The sequence below is a fragment of the Solea solea genome, chromosome 9 (assembly GCF_958295425.1).
Source record: "Solea solea chromosome 9, fSolSol10.1, whole genome shotgun sequence".
In the NCBI taxonomy this organism is placed as follows: Eukaryota; Metazoa; Chordata; class Actinopteri; order Pleuronectiformes; family Soleidae; genus Solea; species Solea solea.
This window is the reverse complement of record NC_081142.1, coordinates 6,645,927-6,673,923: the sequence shown is the minus strand read 5'-3', so window position 1 is coordinate 6,673,923 and position 27,997 is coordinate 6,645,927. Positions and strand designations below refer to the sequence as shown.

General features: G+C 41.7%; 1 protein-coding gene across 1 annotated transcript; it reads right to left on the bottom strand.

The window, feature by feature from the left end:
• LOC131466027 (capping protein, Arp2/3 and myosin-I linker protein 3-like) lies at window positions 1-27,526 on the bottom strand. The gene is made up of 40 exons (XM_058639073.1): window positions 27,425-27,526; window positions 22,302-22,396; window positions 18,520-18,570; window positions 18,359-18,418; window positions 18,057-18,178; window positions 17,819-17,913; window positions 17,194-17,264; window positions 17,001-17,074; window positions 16,841-16,916; window positions 16,653-16,741; window positions 16,328-16,422; window positions 15,578-15,664; window positions 14,616-14,725; window positions 14,436-14,513; window positions 14,235-14,311; window positions 13,594-13,698; window positions 13,354-13,423; window positions 12,328-12,409; window positions 12,006-12,102; window positions 11,722-11,776; window positions 10,585-10,757; window positions 10,432-10,500; window positions 9,913-10,006; window positions 9,239-9,337; window positions 9,021-9,140; window positions 8,739-8,852; window positions 8,488-8,663; window positions 8,263-8,350; window positions 8,062-8,181; window positions 6,210-6,276; window positions 5,684-5,871; window positions 5,374-5,453; window positions 3,964-4,140; window positions 3,294-3,492; window positions 2,425-3,112; window positions 2,216-2,322; window positions 1,953-2,079; window positions 1,772-1,843; window positions 1,533-1,640; window positions 1-702 (listed from the first exon to the last, which is right to left on the bottom strand). Exons 1-40 carry the CDS (start codon window positions 27,480-27,482, stop codon window positions 662-664), a joined length of 4,554 nt encoding a protein of 1,517 aa, XP_058495056.1. The 5' UTR covers window positions 27,483-27,526; the 3' UTR covers window positions 1-661.
• Between the last annotated feature and the right edge of the window lie 471 nt (window positions 27,527-27,997).

Here is a 27,997-nt window from a genome sequence, read left to right as displayed (position 1 = left end):
TTATTTTCCATTAAGTATTTTATTCATACAGTGAGGATACTCATACATTATATTCATTTATTTATTTTTTTTACTACAAAATATATCACCTTTCAGTTCCTGAAAGCAAAACTGGATATAAATCATCAAGTTCCATTTGATAAGAAACAACTCATTTTCAGGTGCCAACTGAACCCGACGTCAAAAATGCATCACAGATGTAAGAAATCACATTCTAATAAAGATCTTCTTCTCTTTTTTTCTCTCTCTCTCTTCTGTCTAAGCAAAGTCACAACGTCTGAGCGCTCGGTCCAATGTCCACTGACACAAAGAAAAAATTCTCATTTTGGTTTTCTAAAGAAGCGAGTACTAATAAAATACTGTATAGCCACAAAATAAATAAATAAATGTAATAAAAGTTTAGTGAGTGGTCACATGTGAGGAAAGCAAAGATATCACAGTGAAGCTAAAGAGGGAGGTTACTCTGACATGAAGTAAAGTGAGTGTTTCAACAGAAGCAAATGACGCGTTATGATATCTGCGGTGTTGCACCACATTTCTCTCTGGCTCTCCCTTTTCCATCCTCCTGAGACGTCTTCCTTTGTTTCCTTGTTGGATGAAATGCTCCTCGGTTGTCATGACAGCAGCAGGTGAATTACCCTGGGGGGTGGGGGGGGGGGTCTCACAGTAAGTCACTGCGACCAGGTGCCGAGTTGATACTGTCTGTAAAGTTGAACGAGATCATCGTAAAAAAAGAGAATAATCACATACATGTGTTCATTATGATTTGGTTAATACTAGAATCTACTGAGCTGCAGATATTAACTGTCTCCTGTAAAGGTTTTAAAGCAGGGTTTCATTTATGACACACACTTTCCATAATGTAATCAGAGCATTCACTGTGTTTTATTACTGTTTATCTCTTAAAAATGATATTTCACATTAACACATCAAAGGTCCAGTGTGCAACATTTATGACGATCATTTGGCAAAAATAAAACGTACTACCCTATCAGAATTTTTTTATTATCATTATTTGACATGTGCCATTTTTGTTTCTTTGTAGAAATGTCAATAAAACAATAACAAATAATTTAAAGGAAAATCTTAATCGTCATGAGGTGAGACATGAACGCTGAGAACTTGTTTTGTGTTGAAGGAGTGAAACAGATTATTCACTACTAAGTCACTAAGTTATTGAAACAAAGTTTACCTAGAATATTTGTGTTTATGTATTGAAATCCCCAACATTTTTGAACCTAAAAGCATCTCTGAGTGCTTTTAATACCGAGTATGCCTCCACATAACCATAAGTCTAACTCTACAGAAGCAGACGCTTTCAGTAAATTGGGGAAAAAAAGGTTGTAAAACAGTGTTTATATTCTTTCTGGTATATCAAGGCCACCGTAGTTAGTTCCCTGATGCACTCCTGCATTTGTTGCACTCTGCAGTCTCACCATTAGATGTCACTAATTCTTACACACAGGACCTTTAAGCCTGACTAACACAAGACTCACTCACGCACGCACAAATAAAAACAGAGAGACATGTACCAGACAAGTCCAGTGACTTATTTCTGTTTTGGGGTAGTCTAGGTTTTTTCATGGGGGGTTTGCGATTTGGGGGCTTCTCAACATTGTTAGGGCTTTCCCTGTCAGTGCCTGAGTTCAGTGAGGACAAAAAACACAAGGCAACAGTTAGATACAGACACTTAACACACATTTCAACATATAAACAGTATAAACACAGACTATTCCTAGTTATAATGCAACAACTTAAAAAAATACTGTACCTGTATCACAAGACATGGCTTTTCTGTTTCTTTGTGGTTTCACTGGCGCCTGAGGTCTCAGCCCTTCTTCACCTGAGCAACATTGACGGCAGTAAGTCAGGCACCCGCAACTTTATTCCGTGGCAGGAATATTATTAAAAATAAAGATCATAAACATATCAACACACGACAGTGTAGGCACCTTGACTTGCAGCTCTGTCTGGTAATCCATGCACTGGCTTGAAAACAGGAGGCGGCACAGGAGGAGGAGGAAGGTTCCTCTCATTGGCTGATTCTTTTGGAAAAGTCACATATGAGGACGTCTTTGGCTGTTCACCATGTCCGGATAGGAAGTATGAACACACCACAAGGACAAAGACAGTTAATAGCAATTAGAACATTCAGAGTCATCAATCGATACTGTACAACAAGTACACAGCAGAAAGTGAGACATAAAACACTGACCTTTTCTGGAATCGGAGGAGGATGAATCTCCAAATCTCTTCCCTTTTCTCTTTCTTTCTTGTCCATCTTCCCAGGAACCCTCTCAGTGTCTCCTTCCTCCTCTGTACCTGTAGATAAAATAAAGTGTCACCATAACTTGCTGTTTGTTGAGCAGTTGAGTCAAAGACTGCAGAGAAAGAAATGATAGCATATGCACGAGGATGAAGTACCTGGTAGAACAGGTAGCGTGTCTGAGCTTTCCAGACGATGTCTCTGCCTCAGCTTGGACAGGTTGGGTTTGCTGCTCTGTGGTGGGGGATCAGGTTTAGAGGCAGAAGGAGCAGCTCGACCTCCTCCTGATCCTCCTGCTCCTCCTGGGCTGCTTCTCCATCCTTCTGTAAAACCTCCATCAGTGTCAGGACACATGTGTCTGTCTGCCAACGTGTCCTGCTGCCAATCTGCAGCCGAGGCCTCTATGCTTTTTAAATGATCCGTTTCCTGTTTTGGGGAAGGCGTCCTGTCTGATGGGTATGGAGGCAGTGGCCTTTGAGTCAAATGAAGCGCTTGCACCTGTCTGTCCGACTTTCTGCTCTGCGGTCTGCTCTCAGTCCACTGATTGTCCAACGGTATGTCCATTTGCCTGCTCTCAGACCAGGACCTGTCTATTTGCCTTCCACCCATCCACTGTCTCTCTATCTTTCTGTCAATCTGCCGCTGGGTGTGTCTGTCCACGGTCCATTGTCTGTCCAGGTGTCTGTCTGAATATCTGCTCTCAGTCCCATACTTGTCGGTGACTCTTTGCGGATCACCCTGCCACTGCTTGTCTGCTTGCATCACCTCAGATGTTCTCTGTTTATCGTCCACCCAGTACTTGTCTGTCTCCAACGGCTGATCAAACACAGCATCGCCTTCAACTTTCTGCCAAAACAACAACAAAAACATTTCAGAACTGAGAGAGGGTCCAGTTGCCTCTCGAAGCGAACACCCTAAGATTACAATGACCTGGACGACTGAGCAAAAAGGAGAGGCAAAAGAAAATTGGCAAATTGTGAAAACTTTCAGCAGAGACATAAACACAACATTGTCACACTGAGTGTACCTCTCTGGGAGAATAAAAAGGGTGCTTGTTTCCTCCCACGCCTGGGTGAGGGATGCCCGGCACAGGGGGTGGACTCAGAAGCAGAGTATTTTTCCCCTGGTGATCATTTGTTTTCCCATCAGGTCCTTCACCAGGAGATCCAGCTCTGGCTGCAGACCTCGGGGGTTGGAGGAGTGTGTAAACGTTCTCTGTGGCAGTGCTGAAAGTGGAAAAATGTTAGACTGATTACACTGAATTCAGACAAATATGTAGCAAGCTTTGAAAACAGCGTCATTAGGAATGCATCACGTTTCTGGCATGTGTTCTTTCCTAATCATTTGGATGACTTTTGGATACTGAGTCAGCACCACCGGCTGTCACTGACATCTGCGTACACACTCTGGTATCAGTGCACCCACGCTTTGGCAGCTATTTATCAAATCAACAAAGACAAAGGAAGATTTACATTGATATTTATTGAGTTCGGCGCTGTTGACTGTTTCAAGGATGAAAATGAGTGGAAAATGGATGAAGAGAAAAAAAGATGTAGAGAAGAATATGGGTATGTGGAATATGTTTTTTCCAATTTGGTGTACTGTTAACTGATTCATTGTGCTGCTTGTGTTCAAGGCAAGGTCTTTCTTAACAATAAGGGATAATGTAATGTGCGTGTGTGCCATTGTACACAAACCCTGTGGGCGCTGTAGCAACAGTGTGACACCCATCTCCATAAATCTCTGCTTCAGACTCTGGAGGCCCCTGACTGGACAGAGTTTGGTTGCGGTTTTTTCGGAAACCAAAGATTGCGAGCATGTTTCTTCTTTTCTTCCTCCTCAGAGAATGAGCTTTGTGTAGAGACGAGAGCTGACTGAAAGAGGAGCGAGAGAGGTGAATGTCAGAGAGCAGAACAAACAAAAAGAAAGAGAGCTAAGACTAAAACTAAAAACCTTAAATACCTCCCAATATATAATATATATATATATATATATATATATATAGATATATATATATATACATATATATACATATATACACATATATACATATATATACTACACATGACATATTAAAAACACAACACACATGAGCAGCAGTACAAGTACATGTGTGTGAGTATGTAAGTGGATGGGGAGGGAGCCCAGTCTGTTTATTTCTTATTATGTTATATTTTAAGGGGTTACACTGCTGCTTGTGCTTGTTCTAGCCCATTAAATCTGAACCACGTATACTTCAAAACACTGCTAACTGACCATTTATTTCCAAAGCACACATTTAATAAAACTGGCAGCCACCAATGTCTCCAGCATAACAACATATTAATAAATAAATATAATTGGACCACTAACGCACAAAACGCTCCGAACCACCAGCTCCAGTTCCACTTGGTTTGTGTTTTAATTGACAATTTTACAGTGAAGGATCACCTTTTATGTTTGCATCAATGTTCATGCTTTTACACTTCAGTAGTGTAACTTGTTTTTTGTTGCGTGTCCTTTGGTTTTCGACTAAGAGGGCTCACAGAGGAGAATGATACCGTAAAATTGATAAATGAAAAATCCAAACAGAATTACCTGATGCTTCCTCTTTTAGGACTACACTACTAAATGATTTCCCTAAGCATAATGATATTTAATTTCAACACTCTGTGAAAATCAACCTTCACCATATTCTTTTGTACAAAACCCCACAGTGAACTCTTCCTTCCGTTGCTGGTGCATTCGATAACACTTTGACAGCTCAGATTGTTCTGTTTAGAGAAGCATTTCATTCAAAAAAAAATAAATAATTAAACTTATAGGAGAAAAGTCACTGTTCAGTGGAAAAGTCTCTCCGACACTGTTAAACAAGGAGAGTTTGTTTAACAGCTAACAGCTCGCAGCTGCTCTATGGTGACAGAAAACTGTGCACTGTGATGGATTTCACATTTCAGCTCGGCGTGATAACAGTACACTGATTTTCAATGTGCAACGAAAACAAGGGCCGGAAAATAGGAAGGTTATTTGAAAACCTAACGTTGGCTTTGGAAAACGTGCACTCAAAGTGGTTTGCACTTTAACTGTACAAAGTTGAAAAATGAAGGCCGTATCAAAGACACTCTCACCTGTCAGGGAGCACTCTTTTAGTGTAGAAGTCAGGGAGTCCATCATCAAGAGGGCTTATTCCTCCATTTTCACTGCAGTGCTGCACACACACACTCACATGTTTAAACTGTGAAAATGGTCCATATGCAATAAAACAGATGGATTATGTGACAGTGAGATGACATAATCCAATCGTTGCCATCCACTTTGTTTAGATTACCATCGACAAAGGCGGGAATCACTGCCAGTAGGCAGGAACATTAGGAAGTTAGGCACAGGCAGACAGACAGACAGACAGACAGACAGACAGACAGATCAAATCTGCCTTACCGTCTCATTTGAGATGTGCCCTCCCTTGTGCCTCCGTGGAGGTCTTGGCCTAACCCGAGTCACGTGATGTAGAGGCAGGCCCTGTGTAGGCAGCTCTGACAGGCCCTCCCACGATGCAGAGCGGGATAGCGGGGATGAGTACGATGGCACGGAGGGGGGTGGAGAGGAGCTAGAGTCATCACACAGACCTGCCAGCAGTGAAGAGCAATGAAAGGATTATTGAGGATGTGAGGGCTAGGACCTGAGAAGGCAACAGTCAAGGAGACAAGATGAGGGAATCATTTCTACTCCAAAGTCATTTCATTTCAAAACACTGGCAACTGCTCTGAGACGCACCAACTCCAACTTGGCTCAGACAAGATTAAAATAGCCATTAATAGAGTTCTCAGATGGGATGGCGGGAAAGGGGAAAAAGACATAACAGAAAATGCACTAATGGAGCCTTGAAAGAGACAGGATGGGGTCAGAGTGAGACATGAAATGAAGGAGGAGAGAGGAGGATAAGAGGATATACAGCAGTACTTACTCAGCCTTGTGGAGACAGGTCGTATTCGTCTTGTTCTTGAGCTGCGCTTCTTAATGGCTATTGTGTCCTGGGAGAAAAAAAATGAATTGAGGGAAAATTCTGTGCTGAGGAATAAGTAAGTCAAGTAAGACATGTATGCAAGAAAGAGTAAACATGTCAAGTACTAACGATACAAGCCTCACTTAGGGCCTTTGACAGTGAATTCATTGTGAAATGAAGTAACTTTCAGGCACACGCTGACAAAATGAACAAGACATTACAAATGAACACACTGGGACACAGTTAATGACATTGAAAACAGACAAAAACTGACATTCACATGATGAGTCAGAATAATCAGACAAATTAGTTCCTCACTGGCAAAATTCACATGAACGCCACCTCATGTCATGACACTACACAATTCAGGAAATTGGAAAACTGGAGGAATATTTGAATGTTTTTCTTCAGACCACGAGGTGGCAGGAAAAACATAATTATAGAAAATCTTCTCAGATTAAAGAAACATAAAATAACTTCTATAATCAGAAAAGCTCGGTATGAGAGATTACTAAAATTTAGTCAGAAGAATCATACTTGCTTAACAAAGACTGCTTTATAACCAAATATGTAGAAGAATTTTCTTTATCTTGTTGTTGCCCAATTAACAAATATGAACATATTCACATGATAAATTAACATTATACTTGAAACACACGCTAGGTACAGGCTCACGGTGCTGCTTACAGGCCTGTTACTATGAATTTAGAATAAAAAATGATGAGCTCTTTCATGAATATAGAAACATTTATGAGCCAATGTCATGATCAGTGTCCCAAAGTCTTTAGGAATGTTTGACTTCAACCTATTCTGTCTGCTTTTACTGAGAGATACAACAGGATATCGTCAGTGTAATATCGGAGGGACATGTATGTCCCAGTTATATTAAGAGGACACGCAAAGCATGAAAAATCATGGGGCCTAAGATTGATTCTTGAGGAACTCCACAGGAGAATTCTGAGCTAAGAGCAGATCATTTGAGACAATCAAAATAAATACAGTAGAGTGTTTGAAACACAGTTGTAACATAGATGCAGCAGTGAGCAGGGATATAATATCCAAACTGACAAAAGTAATTTAGAGAAATGTATTTAAACTCATCTAATCATATCGTGTACAATACTGATATCTTGAGCAGGGGAATGAATAAGTGCTCTAACAGATTTGGCTGAATGAAAAATGTTTTGGAGGAGACATCAAAGCTAGAGTCATATGAGAGAGTAATGATGAGCTGTTTGTGATGAATAGGGCACCAGGCTTAAGGCAGATTTTTTCAGATAGTGTCAGGGAAAATTGGGTGGCTGTTTCACCTGCTTTCTTGTTAACACATGAGCTGCTCTTTTAGTGTTTCTCCAGAGATTTACAATTGACAGCCGACATTCAAGCCACAGTGGCAACATTCAGAAGTGATTCAGTTTTTACTGGCTTTTAGACATTGTACTGATCATGTATCGTTCTCATTTAACATGAATGAATACAATTTGTAGAAAAACACATAAACACATCTGTAATATGTCTCTCCGTCTCCTTTTTCTGTCCAGATACTGATGTGGCTGAAATGAGAGAAAGAGTTCTCTCTCGTTTATTAACTTAATTCTTTCACCAGCTTTTTGTTCTTTTTGACCAGCCTCCATACTGAATCTTTTGCAAATAAATAACACTGTTGTGAAGATGTACTCAAGTCTGGGATGCTCTTTATATGCTGCAGGTCACAAAGTGAGCCTGAACACCTGTGTTACAATGTCACAAAGACAGAAGGTAATATGAAGTTGTCAGACCCAGAAAACACATGTGTCTGACTGGCCACACTCACTATGCTGGTGCTGAGCTCCTCATCTGTGATGTCCAGAGAGTCTCTGTGTCTGTTAAACCTCCATCCTGTCCCGTCTTCACACATCCCCTCCCACCGTTTAACATGAGACACCTGCCGGGTCTGAAGGAAACAGTACAGTCAAACCTTTTGGAAAAACACTCTCACATACAGTTACTTTAACAGTAAGTGCTTTGTGCTTACCAGGGTTTTATGGGTGGCATAGAGCTCCTGCAGGATTTGGTCCACAATGGAGTTGGTAAGATAGGAAACCACTGACAGCTTCACTTCTCTGCAGGAGATTGGGTTAGAGGAAAGGGAGAGACCGACAGAAGGGTTTGATATAAGTGATAACTAATCAATACCCTTCCTATCAAATTCAGACTTATTGCTGCTCTCCACTTTCCCTTGTCTACATCCGTTCCTTACTCTAAGGCTCGGTGAATGTCTTGCGCTGCTCTTTCCATCAGGGCCGCCCGAATGGCAGAGCGAGGGATAGACACGCGCTCGGAGACGGATGAGAGCGGAGGACTGAGTCTCTCTGCCGCAGAAGATGATAAAGGACAGAGCTCTCGACAGAGAGACACCATAGAGTCGACTATCACCTGTAACAGATGCTGATCATCAGTAATTTATTCACCTCTTATGGATCACAGTGTGAAGTCAGCTTTCAGACCTACCTGAAGCTCCTTATCTGCAGCTTTGGCAAGTTCACCAGCCAGACAGTCCAGTCGTTGCCTTACCGGCCCGTCCACAGACAGAACATGAGCCAGCTCACACAGTGAAGGGTAGAGCTGGGGATAAATTTAAATGATTCGTTTAAATTGAGTGCAACAACACATATTTACATTTTGAATGTTTTATTAATTTTATAGAATCTGTCATCTTAATGACGTGTGATATCTTATCTTAGCAAGAGTAAATAATAAAACTACTACGCTAATTAATTTCTCTTCACTCACAGCACGGGAATTCCTGGCCTCTTTTAGCACTTGTTTAGCAGCTTGAATCTCCTCCATCTCCCCAACACCTCGTAACACACACACCTGCTGCTGTACGCGCACACAGAGGCGCTCCATCACCTTGGCAACAGACAGACAGACAGGGAAGTGTTATAAGCGAAAACATACACAAACAATTCTCAAAAGTACACGATGAGAGCACAAAGATCGGGCGCAACCTGTTCTGCGGTGCTCGTGACGAGGCCTTGGTGAAGCCGCAGAGCCTGGCGCTGAGAGAAGCGCTGGGTCTGGTTGTTCCTCACCAGAGCTCGCTGGATCTACACGCCACAGAAGAAGAGGACAGTCATGAATATACATCAGGCAATTTTATTTTGTTTTAAATTGCAGTTATGAAATTAAATTAAATTAGAAAATAAAACTTAGGTAAAATACACACAATGTGTGTATTGTTTAAGTCAAAATTTGTGCTTCAGGTTAACTAAAGGTTGTTCACGTTAAGAGTAAATCATCTTAACAAAGGGTAAAGATGATTTAGCCCATAGTTTTACACTAAGTCCGATAAAATGGGTCCTTGACGTTTCTTAATTTGGTGAACATTAAAAATGTCACCGTCTTGTGTAGAACTGTATTGAGTTCTACAGAGGCAAGATTAATATGACAACATTTTTATGATAAATTTGGGTCAGTGACTATGAAATAGTTACATTGTAGATTTGCTCTGTTGGTTATTGTTTAGTTTTTTTGACAGAACCTTTAAAATAAACTACTGTCTCTCGTCTATGATCCAAAGATCCTGCTGAATATTTTTTTTTAACAAATTTAACAAAAGAAAACATGACAATGAAGTATGATTTTGCAAACCAGAGAGATTTCATCAACCGCTGATGCTGACCTTAGCAAGTGCCTGCTCTGTCCTCTCAGGGGCGCTGCGGTGCGCCTGGCTGATGTCACTTAGAGGAAGAGGCATGTATTGCAACGTGAAATTACTGAGAGGGGGGAAGAGAGGAAGAACGAAAAACAGAGGAATGGTCGATTAATTGAGGTAGACAGAGAAAGACTAAAGTGGGTTACAGATATAAGAGATAATTACCCCCACTGGACAGAACTGGTCCTAAAATATCTCTCCTATGCCATGCAACCTGTCTGAGTAATACTTTGATCTTTGTAACCATGTCATCCTTAGCCTAAAGGTGAGTCTGGGCTATTTCAGATAGCAAAGTGGAAAGCAAAAATTTCCACAGCTTGCATTGCACATTTCAATGAGGTTAATGTTCTAAAGCTGAGGGTAACTCTAACATGGTTTCTTAAAATGTCAATATGATTCTTGACGTATGAGGTATTCTCTTAATTACTGCCTACCTTCCAGCGAAGACATTTAAAATTCACATTGATGACACTTTCATGCTCTTACTGTTCAAGTGCTCGGGCCACATCGAGAAACCCGGCTGCAGAGGTGTTGTTGCGATCCCAGCTCACACTCCTGCAGGGAAAAGCCATAAGTTGCATACAAAACAAGCCCACGTATAGAGCTGAAGTTAGAAATACAGTAAATCCCTCCCTTCACCTGAGGGTAGTGTTGATCTGCAGGGCTTTGCTCAGCATCTTGGCGCCAATGTCATCCATGTTGTTTCCGCTCAGGTCCACTTTTCTCAGGCAGGTGTTGCTGCCCAGGGCATTGACCAGAATAGTGCCCCTCGAGCGCAGGCGTGAGTCGGTCAGGGACAGAGTCTGCAGGGCCTGGAGAGGACGAATGGAAACAACCATGAAAATAAGCACATATTCCATCCATCCATCCATCTTCTACAGCTTTATCCTTTATCCTCCTTTATCCTGAGGGTCGCGGAGGGGGTTGCTGTGCCAATCTCAGCTGACATAGGGCAATAGGCAGGGTCACACCCTGGACAGGTCACCAGTCCATCACAGGTCCACATAGAGACAAATAACCATTCACTCTTACAGGCAATTTAGAGTGTCCAATTGAACTAATCCCCAAATCTGCATGTCTTTGGACCATGGGAGGAAACCAGAGAACACCCACACACGAGAAGAACATGCAAACTCTATCAAGGCCGGGGTCGTGAACCCGGGTCTTCTTGCTGCAAAGGCAAGAACGCTAACCACTACACCGACCGTGTGGCCTGCTAGAAGCACATATTATTGGGGAAATTTATTTACAATTTAATACACATTTCAATATCTTTACTATTATGTATGAAGTATAATAAGTCTAACCAAGTTTTTTGAATGTTCTAGAATCTGAATGTTAGAAGGAAGTAAAAACAACTGAGGCTAACTGACTTTATTTTCCATTTTTAAGTGTGTTGGGGGTATTTAGGAATAAACAAAAAAAGATAAGTGGTGAAAGCCAAGGGGGAAAAATGCCATGGTGAATTCTACTGGAGAGTAATATGACTGCACACCAAAAAGACTTTACATGCTGTTTGTGTGAATTATTTACAATATGTGTGTGAAGACAGAGACAGTATGCCCTCAAGGGTAATGGCGAAACAAGTGACACATAAATAATGTATCTAGGAAACCAGAATAAAAGTGCAAGTGTTTCATTTTTGCTTTTGTTTAACATTATTTTTGTCCCCCTTACTGAGAATATATATTTCCATTACGAGGATGAAATGTTGTGAAGAAAGCTGTTAGTTTTGTTTTTGCATCTCACAGTAAGTTTTTATGAGTGTAGACTCACACATTCTTCTTCCTGTATGAGTTGGACCAGCTTCTGCAGGACCTCATCCAGAACCCTGCAGTGACAAACCACGGACACAAACACAAATTAGCCTGGAAGAGCCAATATGACTGATTCCCTCACGCTCGTGAGCTGTCCTCCAGAGGGGGTAAATTCACAAATATGCGCAGTATATTCAAGCCTGCAGATGTGGTGTACACGTGCTCATGTTCCAGTTCACTTTTGTAAAAAAAGAAAAAAGAAAAAGTGAGGCAAAGCGAAGTTACATAAAGCACCAACAGCACCTGTGTTTGATGTTGAAGTTCTTGCCAAGATGAAGGTGTTTGAGGGAGAGATGTCTGGAGAGAGCAGGCAGCACTATGATCAAGTCTGCATCAAAACCTGTAAACACACACACACACACACACACACACACACACACACACACACACACACACACACACACACACACACACACACACACACACACACACACACACACACACACACACACACACACACACACACACACACACACACACACACGACCTGATGCATTAACAGCCCACTCAGCCTGAGGTCAAAGTCATAGAAAGATGTGCTGTTGCGCGCCACTGGCTTCTGTACCGTTGTCTGAGATATCCAGAGTGCCAATAGAGGAGACTCTTGGGAAGAGTTCCTGGATTACAGCAGCCCCTGCAGCTCTCAGCTGGAGAGAGAGACAGAGGGGAAAACCAACATGTGCACAGACATAAATCAGAGTCAATTTAGGTTCAGTCTTTCGGGAATTGTTCCATTTTTTTCTGCAGTGAATTTATAGATGCTTTTTTTTAATGCAAGCAGTCTGAAGGTTTGTTGAGAGGCTTTGCGTTTGCTTGTGCTCTACCAAAGCATTTATTTTTGCAAAGATGTATGCATCCAAAACAGGGCGTCACACACACATCGTAGTAAAACTAGCAAATTCATAGATATCAGGATTCAAAAGAAAACATTTATTTCTCCTTTCTACTCTTTTCCTTGATGTTCAACAAGACATGGAGCTCTAGTGTAAGTTTCAAACATATATTATATCATTTCCCAGGATGTCAATGCTGCAATCAGCTGTTCATTAGCTGGTCTTGTCAGTCCTAATAGCACTGTAACACACGTAGCTTCCTCTTTTTAAATATGTTGTCTCCTTCTGCCACTCTCTCCCTGCTGTCATGCACACCCTCCACCTCCAGTCTTTGCAGTCTTCATCCTTTATAAGTCTCATTAGGTCTCCAACCACCATGGCCACCACTGTGTGGACATTTCCTAGTCACTGCTCAGAAGCAAATGCCCTCAAGCTCAGATATTCCGGGAATGTTTCCATTTAAAGACAAATGACAAATTATTTGGATCAACCTGCAATACATTCATTTTGAGTTACTAGTTTCTCCTGATTTAACTGCTAGTGAACCCAGAGGCATTGCGGAATTTAAACTCAAGCACTGCATATTAGTAACTTAAAACTCTGTAGTATATACACCAAAAATACATCACTAACTTCCCACAGAACTGAGTTAAGTCAGGCGAACCTTTTGAATATAGGGTCCTTTAAACTGAAATAAGGAGAAGAAAACTGTAACTACCCCTTTAATTACCAGCACAGATACAGAGATGAACTCTTACCTCACAGCCACTGATGTCGAGATGAAGGTCATTGATATGAGGATTGGAGGTTAACCCTGCGAGGAGAGCCCTGTGGAGAAGAGAAGAAAAGAAAGTGATTGTCACAGAAAAGAAGAAAAAGAACATGAGGGACGACTCAGCTGAGAATGTCTATATACTTAAAGTACACTTTCCGTGTCGTGGGCTTTGGATAAAAGGGGGCAGATTTGCATAGGTAATAAGACCCTACATAGTAAGCACCTCAGAACATCAGGGGGCAGCTTCATAGAGGCCATGTTGACATGAGTGAGGCTGAAGGCCGAGCTGAAGAACTGACGGAACAGCGGCAGCGTGTCCTTCACTTTCCTATTGGATTAAATAAATAAAAAATAAAAAACAAGATGAAAGAGAGGAGATACAAATTATATGAGATATAAAATGTGGGATAGGTCTGACCACACAGAGATGGAGTCACATTGTTGACTTGCTGGGTAAATATGAGTGCCTTGCAGTGCAAAGTGTTCTGACACAGAATGAGAAATAGAGTGAATATGGCTTTGCTTTAAGGGTGGGGGTGGTGGAGCAAGTACGGTTAAATGATAGATAGTTCCACTTAAATATTCATGAGTCTTATCTATGCAGGCAGCACCGAGAGTTTTGGTTTTAAATGGCAACAGACACACCCAAAGAGAGGAAGCACAGTGTTCCAATGACTCCCACGAAAGCTAATTTCTGATTTCCTCTTAAGTGAGAGATGAAGATAATGGCAAATTAAAAGAAATAGAAACAAGGATGGAAACAGGGAGAATGGATGAGGTTTTAAAGGTGAAATGAGTAAGATATCGTATATCTTCACATGCCACAGCCTTTATTGTTTCATGAATCTAAAAGCCATGACTAACCTGTGGGAGAAGGAATTTTTGGAAAGATTCAGAAAGGAGAGATCAGCACAACACCCCCTCAGAAGAGCCCCAAAAAGCTGCGTTAGACACAGGGTGAAGACAGTTAATCTGAGCTGAGCTGTGCACAGAGAGACATGCATTTCTTTTTCAACTTTGCACATAAACATTTGATCACGCCGTGTCATCAAGAAAAATACTCACTGAGTCTACAGAGCAATCTGTTCCTGACAGATCCAAGTGGACCAAGCAGTTTGGCTGAGACAAGAAGAGAAATAAGTTCTACAAACAGAAACAAAGAGAAAAAGACAGAGACACGTTCTTAAGTTGGATAAGTTGGGGAAAAATTAAATGCGTGTGTTTGTTTTTTTTGTGATTTCTGACCGAGGCATCCTCCCCTGAGAGGACACCAGGGTTCTTGCTCAAGTCCAGGTGCAGGAGAGAGTTGGAGTATTCATCACTGGAGCGCAAAGCCTGAGATAGAGACACCAGACCTGAAACAGAGAGAGAGGGAGAGATGAGGGGTTGGGGTAGAGGTAGCAGATGTATCAAAGGAAAAAAGGAGGAGGGAAGCAGGATAGAAGAGTAAGTTGTATGATATCAAAAGACACAGAACACTTTCAGAACATTTTCCATCCTTCCATTATTCATATACAACTGCAGCGGCAGTAGCACGTATCACATGGATGTGGTGGCACTCAGCGCAGAGTATCTGCCTGCATCAATGTAATATTTAAATTCTCCACTGAGTACACGGTAAGATGAGACAGTAACAGGAGGTGTGCAGCCTGCAAGGCAGAGCATGACATCGTGAGTCAGTGTGGAATCACAGATTTTTTACAATAAATGACACAAAGCGGTGAATTATCTGGAGCTTTGTGGGTTTTACATTCTTTTTACAACTACGATATTCTCCAAGCTGAGCAATGAAATATTCTAAACTCCAGTGAAACTAGTGAAAGTACCACAAGGTTTAGGGGAGCAGGTGAGACCCTGATAAATGTCATCACTTCTGCAGGATGTACAGTGTGTTGAGTGTGTTGAAGAGCAGCTACAAGATACATTCAAGAAATCTCCTCTGCAAACACACATGAAGTCAACACATGAAGTTTGCTGCTGCCAACCTTGTGATTATAGATGCCCCACAAATTAGGTAGCCATTGGAGTAGAAATATTAGTTTTCGTAAATGTTTTTAATATATTGTGACTAGATACAGTAACTGGTCATCTTTTCGTAATCAAGTGAATAATCAGATAATTGAACACGTCGAATCAACTCAAATCCTACTATTTTCCTGCATCTCAGCACTGAGCTGCAGAAGAAATAACGAGGGAGAGCAACAAACCTTTGGAGGTGAGCGACGTCTTGGAGAGGTTGAGCAGACGAAGTCCCTTACTGAGGCGACACATCTGCTGTATTAGGTTGGACACACCTGCCGAATGTGCACAAAAGGTGTAGAAATAAAGGTACAGACACATTTCTGTCTTGGATGTGAGGCATTTATTGATATAATGTAAGACCCGGCCACTTATTACCACCACTGGACATTAACGTTCTGTTCTGCTGTAACCTTTACTTCTACAGTAACTAATTATCTAAGAGATCTCTGGGCTCCAGAGTTGATATTGATTTTTTCTTTTTTAATTCCACCAAGGAGATTGTGTTTTTAGTGCTGTTTGTTGGTTTATCTGTTAGTGTGTCTGTTAGAATTATGTAAAAACTAAAAGTACCACTGTTGCGTTTGTAGGCATTTTGTTGTTTTTTCATGTTACCATGGCAAGACAGGTCTTTTTAATGGCATTTGAACTGAACCATTGCTAGAGACAATGTAGCTCTAAAACAAAGATAAATGCCAGCCATTGCTACTTCTGAGGTGAATAAAAACTTCACTGGTGAGTGTTTTTTGCCCCAGCACGCAAGGCTTATGAAATGTGGATGTGCGTGTTTCTCTGCCATTTTAAGTATGATTCAGTAAAGGCTGAGATTTCTGACACCTTTCCTCTGCACATTCTGACATGTAGGGCTTCCTTAACCACAGGTTTTCTACAGCTACAGTCGCCCAGGCAATAATAAAGAAGCTGATGCTTTGTTGTACCTTGGTTGTCCAGTGAGTTGTGCGCCAAGTTGAGTGAGTGGATGACAGAGCCTGGGTTCTCTGACAGAGCAGCTGACATCTTCTGCGGGAAGTCTCTGTGACATCGGTCAAATATAAAGATGCACATTAGAGCTGCAGCAAACAATTATTCTGCTCATTATTTTGCTTGATTTATTGATTTTTTAGACAATAGAAAGTTCAATTTAGGGACCAGAGAAGATTTCTTAAATGTATTTAAAATTGTTTAAACAGGCTAAGCAGAGCTTACAAAGGATTGAAAAGTATAAAGAAGTTAAGAGAGCCGGTGAGAAGAATCGAAACTTACGATTTCAGTCCGGCATTCTCGAGAGTGAGCTCCTCCAGGCTTGAGGATTTGCTGACCGTATGCAGGACCTGCTCTGTGACCTCCGACCCCTGAAGGACAAAGGAACCTTTGAAACTAAACGTTTAAACAGTTTTTGCATAAAACCTCACCCTTGAGTCAACAGATAAAGAAAGATATATTACACATACTATGCGCAGGTCTTTGCAGTACAGTTTAGTAAACCAGGTGTTGTACGCCATTGATGCTACAATCACAGCCAAATCCCTGGAAAAGATTTTTGGAAAATTAGGTCAAAAAAGGAGACACATGTTGAAGAGAACACATTTAGATGGTTTTTCCATCCCTCACCTGCTCTCCAGGTGGCTAAAGTCCAGGAGGTTAAACTCTCTGTTGTCCTGGGAGTGATAGATAGTATCCACATCCTAGGGGCAACCATACAGATGAGTGTATTTGTTACTATATAGGACCCCCCGCCCACTCTTGCTGTACAAAACACTCAGAAGCACTCAAACTGACAAAGACGCGCTCCTGCAGCTCTTACCCACTGCACTTCCTCCTTGCAGCTGATGCCATTATAGTCGCACAGAGCAGCATAGGTCTCGGAGAAACCTCCTGAAAGAGGCAAAAAATAAATAAGAGGATGTGAACAGCTGCTTCGTTCAGCTATAAGACTAGAGAAAAGAGAAACATTTCCCAAACTCTCAGTCTTTGTATTTATACAACAGAGCAAACAGAACATTTGGAAGATCATTTGAGTAATGTGCCAACTTCCTTCTGAATCTGCCGGGTGGCATGGATGTGTTTTTGTTTGTGACTGCACATGCACACTCACTTGCCACTTTATTAGGTATACCTTATCAACCAATCAAGTTCAAGTCCAAGTGCAAACTGAACTTCATGCATATCACCAAGCACAACTAAAAAGAGGAAATATTGATATCCTCTCCAGTTCTCTGGGCAAAAATATCTCGTTGATGTCACACTGTTATGAAATGAGAGACAGACAACAGTAACTTGCATTAATAACTAAAATAACAACTCATGAACCTTGAAGCAGATGAGCTTCAGCAGCAGACGACTACACGTTATTAGGTGTTCTGTGTATCTAATAAAGTGGCCGGTGAGTTTATGCCTATGTGCAAATGCCTTATGATTGATGCTTTTACCACAGGCTCTCTGGGTTTCCACTGAAGTCTCTGAGCTGGGCGAATACTTCCTGCTACCTTCTGAAAGGTCACTGTCAGAGTGACATATGGAAGGGCTGTAACGATAAAAGACACAGACACCTGTAAGGAATCATTTCCTTTCTGACAATTGCATAAATCGAGGCTGCTCTCTCAAATGTTCTGATAATCGACTACTGCACAGATACACAGACAACAATTGTGAGAGGGTGACACTTACGCAAAAATGGAGTTGTTGAATATCCGAGAGAGGGCAAAATTAATATGGCTGACCACATGATTGACATGCTTGCGTGACTCGAACCTCAGGGAGTAGCTAGACTTGTCAGTGTCGATGACAACCTGCACAGAATATTGAACTGTAAGACAGTCTGGAAAATTATTGTTTTTCAACCATAGAAAATTGTATTCATATTCATCATTCATTCAAACTGTTTGATAAGATGTAACCACTCCATTGTGTAAATGCACCGACAGTGAAGCAGAGTGTGTACTGAGCTCAATATTAATGTGAAAATCCACCTGGTGTTCAGGCTGGGAATTCAAAGCCCGGATCTCCAAGAAGTTGAATGTGGATTCTGTCTGTTGATACAAATACAGTCAGCAAAGAAAGGACGTCAGCATGTTGAAAGAGATTTATCATAATGTACATTAATTGGAGAGGATGGTAAGAACTGAAGTACCTTAGCGGGAATCTTTGCTGCCAGGAAATAAAGACGCCATGTTGTGAGGACCTAGAATAAAAGGGAATAAGGCAAACTGAGTGAAGATTGTGGCAAAGTTCACTGCACATTTCACTTTCCCTGCAAGGGGGAAAATAGTCTCAGGAGTTTCCAAAAAGAAGCTGTTATATCGATATTCGTGTATTGATCCAGCTGAAAACCCACTGTGTCATGTAGCATTAACAGTGTGACACAATGCCACACAGAGACATCGTGATAATGTTTTAATCGTACTCTCACGAATACGAGATGTGATTTCATTAGTACTACATTGCCTCTCGTGGAAGTGGCTCGTATATTTAATTTAAGGTATACTGTAGCTCGACACTCAATGAGACCTGAAGGACCTTAATAGCCCAGTTTATGAAGATGCAACTCATTTCCACAACATCTGTTCCAGAAATGCAGGTCTGGAGGCACTATATACTCTGTACAGGTCAACAGGTCATTTTTATTTTATTTTTACACAATAACAATAAAGCTTTACTGCTACTCCTACTAATTGCTGTGGGGCAACTGTGCTACAGCCACAGCATCACCGTGGAATCCCTTTAAGCAACACAAAGTTGATGGGAGTTTGGACATGAGGCAGGCACTCACAGGATTATGTGCATCTCCATCTGACTGACCATATACATGGCATTCATGCTTGTACCTGTTTATTTTTGGCATGAAAACATTTGTGTCATGCAGCTCTTGGGTGAATGTGATAGAATCACTGATTCCTCTACTTGAGCGGCAACATATCGTCTCAGCAAACATTCCCCCAACAAAGCAATCAGTCACTTTCTCCATCAAAGCAAACAAAGAAAAGTGGTCTCTGACATTTTGCTCTACTGGCTCCAGCAAACTGCTCTCTGCCCCCCCTTTTTTTTCTCCTCTTCTGCACCGTCGCTCCCAATCATTTACTACATTTTGTCTGATTGCACAGCTGAAACACACCCTGTGGACCCTCTCACCCCATGTGTCTCTCCCCAAAGAAAGTATGTAATTAAATTACAGCTCTCTCACTCTACTATTGTGTTTTTATGAAGAAACGAGCTTGACACGGGTCAGTCAGAACCACACAATGACAGCTACCTATACCCACACAGCAAGTGACGTGTCTGAGATGGAGTCACTCAATGTGCATGCTAGATGGAGACAGAGAGAAAGAGAGAGAACAGGCCTTTTGCTTAAAAAAAACCCCCAAACAAACACATTTTAAAAAGTTAATTACAGGTTTGCACCACATTACAGTCACGAGTCACGGCTACAGGTGGTGGATAAGGGAGTAAACAAATAACAGTAAACAAGACTAAATCATGGTGATGCAGAAGAAGAGAGACTTTGTTGAAAGGAGGAAAGCTGTAACAGGACACACACTCTAATCCTGTCTTGTTTGACAATTTGGGAGAAACCTTTGTAAGAAATGGAGAAGTGACTGTGATGTCCCTGAGGGGACAGAGTGAAAATCACAGATCACAGCTGACAAACAAGTTTCTTCTCATCAAAATGTCTTATTTCCAAACCTGACCTTTCTGCTAGGGACAAAAAAAGAAGAAAAACTGGGGGTGCAAGCAGCGCTGCATGGGTCCTTGTGCATGAATGTCAGGGTGTTTTTTATGTTAGGATAGAGCAAATGTAAAGCTTAATGTAAATTAAACAATGTTTGTTACTGAATGTGTACTTCCTGTTGCCAGTAAGTGACTGGCTTTGCAGGTTTGTCATCACTAAAACAATAAAATGAAAATAGAGATGAGGTGGAATCCTCCTGCATGCTGTTCCTACAAACATACTTTTGGCCATCAAAGATCAAAGAACAGTGAGGGCGGCATATGTCTGGTCGAAAGCCTGCTTCATGGCTAGTGGGAACACAAAATAAGAAAATGTGTTGTCTTGCAAAATTCATCAGATTGCACTAAAACTTGGTCAGATTGCAATTTTCCTGATGAGGTCCTGATGTTTCACGCAAGGCCCTCAACAGTGTGATCAAAGAGTAAGAGAAGATGACGAAGATGATGAAAAAGAATAATCCCAAAGGATAATATAGGTCCTTCACCAGTCTGCACTTGGGCCCTAAAAAAACACACACAACTTTCACATATATCAAGTTCAGCTTTTTCCAAAATGCTAACCCAATGATCAAACTCTCGTCTTCTATGTGCACCCAGCATGAGCAGAAACTCAAGATTTCTGGTTCCCCTTTTAAAAGGAAGCAAATGAGTCACAGACTGCAGATCATTGGATAGATGTCTGTGGCACATGAGATTATCAAAGTGTCTGAATAACTAAGTCTGAACATGCAGAAACTCTTTTTATCTGTCCATGTCCATCATCACAGCAATCACTGAGCGAAAGCGTGGTTTTGCCAAGGCAAAGACAGCGGGTTGCATGAGGAGCAGAGCAAGTCACTTGTCTTTCTAAGTGTGTAATAACTCGCCAACTTCACTGCAGATGGACTGGACTTCCTGTGACACCATCGTTACAGCTAGGGCTGTACTTGGAAGAACAGCATCTGACCATCTGATACATCCCGATAAAAGGGTGTTTATAATGTATATTATACCCTTCAATTGGTCTATTTAAAAAAGAAATGATTCTCATCTAAAGAAAAACAATCTTTTATGCATAAAAAATATAAATATCCTTTGTCTGGTAAATGTGGAAGGAGGGGGAGAGATGATCAAATTGCCGAAAGCCTGCTGCTAACTAGTGGTTAGAGGCTTAAATACAAAACAAAACTGCTGTCAGAAAAGCGCTTACAACTACAGCTTCAATTAATCAATACTGTATTACTATCAATATTTTCTTACACCCTTAATAGCTACATGGTTTACTTCAATCAATACAACCCGCTCTATACTGTGTACATGTTATGTGTCAATGCCAGCATACGAGAGCTGCAACAAATCTAAATAAATGAATGACTGTTGGACTACATTAATTTTAATCCTTTAACTGCTTAAAAAAAATAAAAACTAATTTAAAGAAATATGAAACCTTTTTATGGTTTGAATCTCTTGACAGTAAAAACATTCTGGAGGCCCAGTCAATAAGTTTTCCCCATTTTCTGACATTTTATGGACCAAACAACTTTAAATAATCAATAGGTTAATCGATACAAAAAAAGGATATCATTATGGTTGCAGCCTTACACAAGTCCACTGTGTTCTGCAACACTGGCATCCACCCAGGATCCAGTGTGAGTTCTGGTCCACAGTGTAAAAGCTCATTAGCCCAGATTTTACCCAGATAGCTGGCTGAGCTTCACTCACTCAGATGGAGACTTTATCTCCGTCCCACATTCTCTGATGAAAGCAACCCCGAATCAAAGGCTGCGAGCTGTTTCGCTCCCTGCTGCCTCCACAGTGGGACTTGCAGACACAGAGGAATCTACAGCTGCTCTCGCGGATACTGTCTATCCAATAATCATCCTGCCAAGCCACTACAGCACTCACACGGACATGGGGCAGCAGCAGTCGTAACGCAGTTAGTAAGTGACCACAGAATGTGAGATGTTTGCACTCACTGTTAAATCATGGAGGGATTCTGCCTCTGCTGTCATGGGTATCAACAACACCAAAGCAGAGATCCATTAACATTGCAGCTGAGGTGAACGCCAAAGCCGCTGCACATACATGATGCATGCATCCATGATTCCTGCTTATGAAGCAGGAATACCATGTTGTCCTACATCAGCAACACACTGTTATTGTAAAGCAGGGAGCCATTAAAACAGCACAGACCTCAGTGACACTCACCAGTATTCTATCCTCTGTTTTGCCACTTTTGTTGTCAAGCTTTATGCCACAGACGAACTTGATCGACGATTTATCAACGATCTTCTTGATGCTTTCTGTGGAGAACATGACATACAGTAAAATAACGTTAAAATATTGCACACAAACAGGACACTTATTGTCTCAAGTTTAGTCATTTAAAGGATACTAAAACTGCATTTAATACATTTCTGCAAACGTTTTATTTCAACCCAAGTATCCAAATGTGGTTTCCTACTGATCTTACATGGGTATTCATATAGAGAGGGGCGATTTATCAAAGATATTACAAAGTCTGCCTTTATTTTTTACCTTGTTGAATTATTTAATATGGTGGTAATATAAATGTAAAGCAAGTCGACTCAAATACACGGATAAGAAAAAACACACAAACAACTAGGGATGTCCCGATCCGATATTGATATCGGTCCGATATCAACCAAAAAACGCATATCGGATTATATCGGAGTGCCTCTAAAATCTCCGATATAAGCGCTCCGATACAACAGTCCATTCTGCTCCAGCACTTCTATCCAGCAGCGCCGGTTGTGGTCACGTGGGCTCTGCGTGTTGGATGCGTATAGAGCCCACGTGATCACAACAACAGCGTGTGGGTGCTACTGCTATTTCAGAGGTTAAACATTTTTCTTTCCCCTCTGAAATCAAAGGCTACGAAGCCGCACAGCGAGCGCGAGTTAGCCATTAGCACCATGCTAGCTTATCCTGAGGCGAGCTGCTAAAAGAACATTACTTCATAAACCAGCGCCACCTGTCGACTTTCGACAGCCTGTGTTTGTTAATTATACTCCAAAAAAACAGCCATGCCAAGAGCTTTGTGTGTTTTAAACGTGCCCCGAAGCTCCACACACGGCGCTAAATACGTCTGCGGGGCCGGTCCTCGGGCTCCGTGTTTACCTGCGGGACGAGTCACTCACCCTGTGTGGGTTGGGCTAATCCAAAATAGTGAAAACAAGGGGGGTGTTCTCTGAAGACACGCTTTTACCTGTGAAACGCGGGTGCTCTGAAAACACCCCCGTGAGCACTTGGTACTTTCCTCCTAATGAAATTATCCAGAGACTGTGTGAAATTAACATGGAAAAAAAATCCAATATTCTTATGTTAAAGGTTAGAATTGATGTAACCCATTGGCTAATAATAAATGGGTCAGCTTTTCCTCATACCTACTGTTGCTGACTATTGTTCTCTGTTCAAGTAATATCACTTGATCAAGCCTATTCTAACATTCCATACTACAAAATGAGTCATTAAAGTATGTATGATTTGTGCTGATATCGTATGGGATCAATATCGGTATCTGCCAATACTCAAGGCTGCAATATCGGTATCGTATCAGAAGTGAAAAAGTTGCATCGGGACATCCCTACAAACAACACTGCCATAAAACAATAACATCAATTTGATCTACACCAAATTTGTGATTTGATGACACGATGTTTGCAGTACATGAATGCTTTGCAGGAATATGTGTCTATTGGAAAATTAAAGTATAAAGTATGCAATTAAAGAAAAAGTACAATATGTTCCTTATTCACTCCAATACACTAAAACATTTGTACATGTTTGACATCATTCAAATCCTGTGTATTTGGCATTAATAAAGCCAAGTATACAACCACACTTTCATTATGTTGAAATTAAACCTAAATGCTCAGATAAGAAATCCCTATGTTTCTATGGTAACATATCAAGACAAGGACCCCACATATTAATATGTTCTCGAGTTAAATACAGGTCTAGGTTCCAGTGCCTCTACACTTCTTTTCCATTTTTCATTATTTATTTTCAGGTATCCAAACTCAATAACAATAAGTAACAAAGCCTCAGCTCAACAGCATGTGAAGGAGAGTCACATTTACTATGCGCTGGTTTTCATAAGGCAATGAACAAACCTGTACAACACAATAGATGAACAAAAAATGAATGTTAAGTTCACACATTCTGAAGAAATGTAGGTGAGAAATGTAAGAGCACCGTTGTCATTTTAATTAATCGACTGGGCAGAAAACCACCAAGACCTTTGTACAGACAAACCTGAGATCAAGTCTGAGGATTATGTCACATTTGTTGCTTGAACAGAGTAATCCTGCTATTTCTTTTTTCCTTTCAGTTCACCACAAATTGCAAAGCCCCTGCAACTTGTGTTCAGAAAATGCTCTAGTGTATTTCTAATGACATATGCAAGCATCAGGGTGCGTGATTCACCCTGCCACCGCTCTGACCTCTGACTTGTGTGAAGCACATAATCTGCCTGCTGCACCAGAGGAAGCAACTTACTCATAGGGTGAGAGAAACGGCAGCACAGAGATCACAGAAACATATATTCTCGAGCAGGAAATACATGATTCAGCTTCTCTATTACTCTGCCTACACTGCATCCAGGCTGACAACTTTATGAGCGAATCGATACCAAAGCTAGGACGGTGGGATTCATCACCGGAGTGGCTACAGTAACACCAGACAAAGTAAAGTAGTGCTTTCTGTTTATGAAGCCGGTGCTTATCCATATTTTTAGAGTCACAAAGGTCTTTGTGAGGTGAAGTTAAAGGTCTATTGTGCAACATTACAGCAAGTCCAGTTACAACTGATTCAGTGACGTTTGGAGAGCTGTGACCTGGATGAGTGAAAATCTACACAGACATCAAACCTTTAATATGTTCTTAAGGCAAGGGGGCTTGCTCTACAGCGGCCACCATCTTATTCTGACATGTTTCTAGCTGCCCAGTTGGAGGTGCATTTCGCATTTTGAAGCGGAGGCTTACTGCGCAAATGAAGAATAAGTCTCCATCCACATAAACCAATGAAGGAGAAGGAGGAAATGGCAGAGAGTGGAGAAAGAGTTGCCAGAGCATTTCAAATTGGAATCTTACAGCACAAACAAAGAAGAACAATGTATTTTCTCGTATGCAGTGGTCACTGTAATATCCTGACATACTTAGTCTCACCATTAGATGTCATTCAGTACATTTACATGACATTCGAAAAAACAACAACGCAATTACTATGTTAGTCCACCTGAGACCAGACTGTTAGAATACATCTTTACGCCTAAATCCAACTGAAATGGCACTAAATCGAATTTCTCAAAGTTGCAGTAAGACGCCTAGATAATGCAATTGAGAATCAAATTACTACTGCATGTATATCTATAGTCAGACCAGAGTCACACTCAAGCTGGCCTGAGCACTCAAACCCAGAAATAATAGGATAAGCTGTACTGTACCCAGAAGAATAAGACAATAGCGATGAAAATATTGCAAAATTCAGGCCGGTTCATTTGTTGGACTGACGAGGAAACCAATTGTATGCTGTCAGTTAAAAGAATAGAATATTTTACATTTACATTCTTTTATCCAAAGCGACTTACAAGAGAGCAATAAGCTACATAGAAAAACTCTGCTCGATAGAAACAGTGGACTGATGGAGGGTGAGAGTGCCGAGGTGGATGCAGGTGCAGAGAAATAGTTCATGGGACGTTGACGGTGGAAAGACTTGGAAATGAGCATGTCAACTAACCACCAGCTAAACTGGCAGCCCATGGCCTAGTGGAAGGGAATTGGGCTTGTAACTAAAGAGGTGCCAGTTCAAGTCCTGGGACAGGTCAAGGGCTGGGGTCAAGGTTCTTGCTTCTTCGTCCAGGCACAGATAAGTACTGCCGACTCATTACTGGTGTGTAAAAATAAAAATAAAGGATGGGTTAAATGCAGAGGTCAAATTCGCTATCACTATGCGATGTGGTGTGCAAATAAAAACAAGATGAAAGAAGGCATATCACTACCCAGTGTAGAAGAGGAGGACGCACTTTGTTTAATGAATCAGTTTCCTGCTCATGCTTGTACACTAGGACAAGGACAGGGGCTCCATTTTAATGACACCATCAAGCTAAAACTGTAGTTTGACTTAATTGTGCAGAGAGCTGTACTGACTACTGCTCACACACTGGACTTTTAAGTATTTACTCTGACTCACTTAAACAACGAATCAAAAGTATCTCTCTACTAAAGCAAGAGATCTGAGCTCTGAGTTTGGTGATGTCGCAGATCGGAGTGAATGAGAGCCTGACACATTTTAACAAAAAAGAAAAAACTGACTGAGTAAATCTAGACTCATCTCACTCAGGTGACCTTGTGCTGCTTGCAGGACACCGGGGCCATGGTGGCCCATCCTGTCAGTGAGTGCAGGCTGAGCAGGAGGGGGGCGGTGCAGCTGCCCGGCAGGTGACTGAATGAAGAAGCAGGAATTCCACTGGATTAATCTTCACAGTACGTCTAATAGAGCCATTAGGAGTAATCAACACAGCAGCAGTCACTGCTATACCCCAAGCGTGCATGTGTCTGTGTGTGTGACACAGTCATTCAGCCAACTGACTCTGAAATGTGTGAGCTGTTGCTGTTTGACTGAGGGGAGGAAAAATGTGGAATAACAAAAAATATTTGTGCATTCTGCTTTTGTCTAGCACATGCATTTCTGTTGGCAGGATACAGGCAACATCTGCCTTTATATGTTTATGTGTCCCTCTCCTCACTTTCACACACACGCGCGCACACACACACACATACACACATGCACGTGCGTAATCAGCAGAGCGCACTGACCAGTTACGGGGCTGCAGGGGATAAAAACAGAAATGCTCAGTGATTTATCCTAGTGTAAAACGTGAAAGGAGCAAAACACCACGAGACTCCAGTACACACACACACACACACACACACACACCATCATTTCCACAACGCCCCTTTTCCTCTCTGGCCTAAGGCTGGGGTTCTCAGCATCTGATCCCAGACCAGGAGCAGATTTAAAACAAGGTAGAATCTGCTGTACACTTCATTCCTCCACTGTCAATGATTCCCCAGCACATTCAAACATGCACGCGCACTGAGAGAGGGTAAAGGAAAGACGCCCCAGGACAAAAATGTAAAGGTGCAGCTCATGACAATGATCCATTGCGTCTCTTCGGTCGCAGCCTCCACCAGACGCGCATCCCTGGCTGGACACACACACCCGCGTGCGCGCGCGCGCGTGCGTGCGCGTTTACAACCCGCAAAAAGACAGGGAGCGAAATAAGAAAAGCGGCGCTCTTTACCCACCTGTGATATCCTTATTCACACTGACGAAACCACAGGCAGTGATCTCTTTAGAAGCCATGTCTGCTCCTCTCTCCTATCGCCACCCCTCCTCCTGCTGCTCTCTCTCTCTCTCTCTCTCTCTCTCTCTCACCGACGCGCTTCCAGGAACAGACCCCGTGGATGCTGAGAGGCTGAATGGATGTGGGAGAGACAGGGAGGTGGAGGGAGAAGAAGGGGCGGGATCACTGAGGGATAATGAGGCAGCTGTACTTACCTGAGAAAACACACATGAGCTTCTCATTTACCCCAAAACGTCATTGGGTATTTTTTTTTGCTGAGGTGTAGAGAAAAAAGTAAGATGACTCGGATGTCCTTTCACTATTTTAAAATCCACTGTGGTGATCTACTAGTAATTCTGTTCGCCACAATAAACAGAGCCAAAAAGGACAAATTAAAACTTCATAAAAAACAAAAAGAGGTTGCAGTGGCCACACCGTTTTGAATCCGCCAAACCTTTCAACAACATTTCATCTTTGATGTGTCTGGTACAAACTGGCGTGTTTTTTATGTCAGTATGACAAACGTGCTCAGACG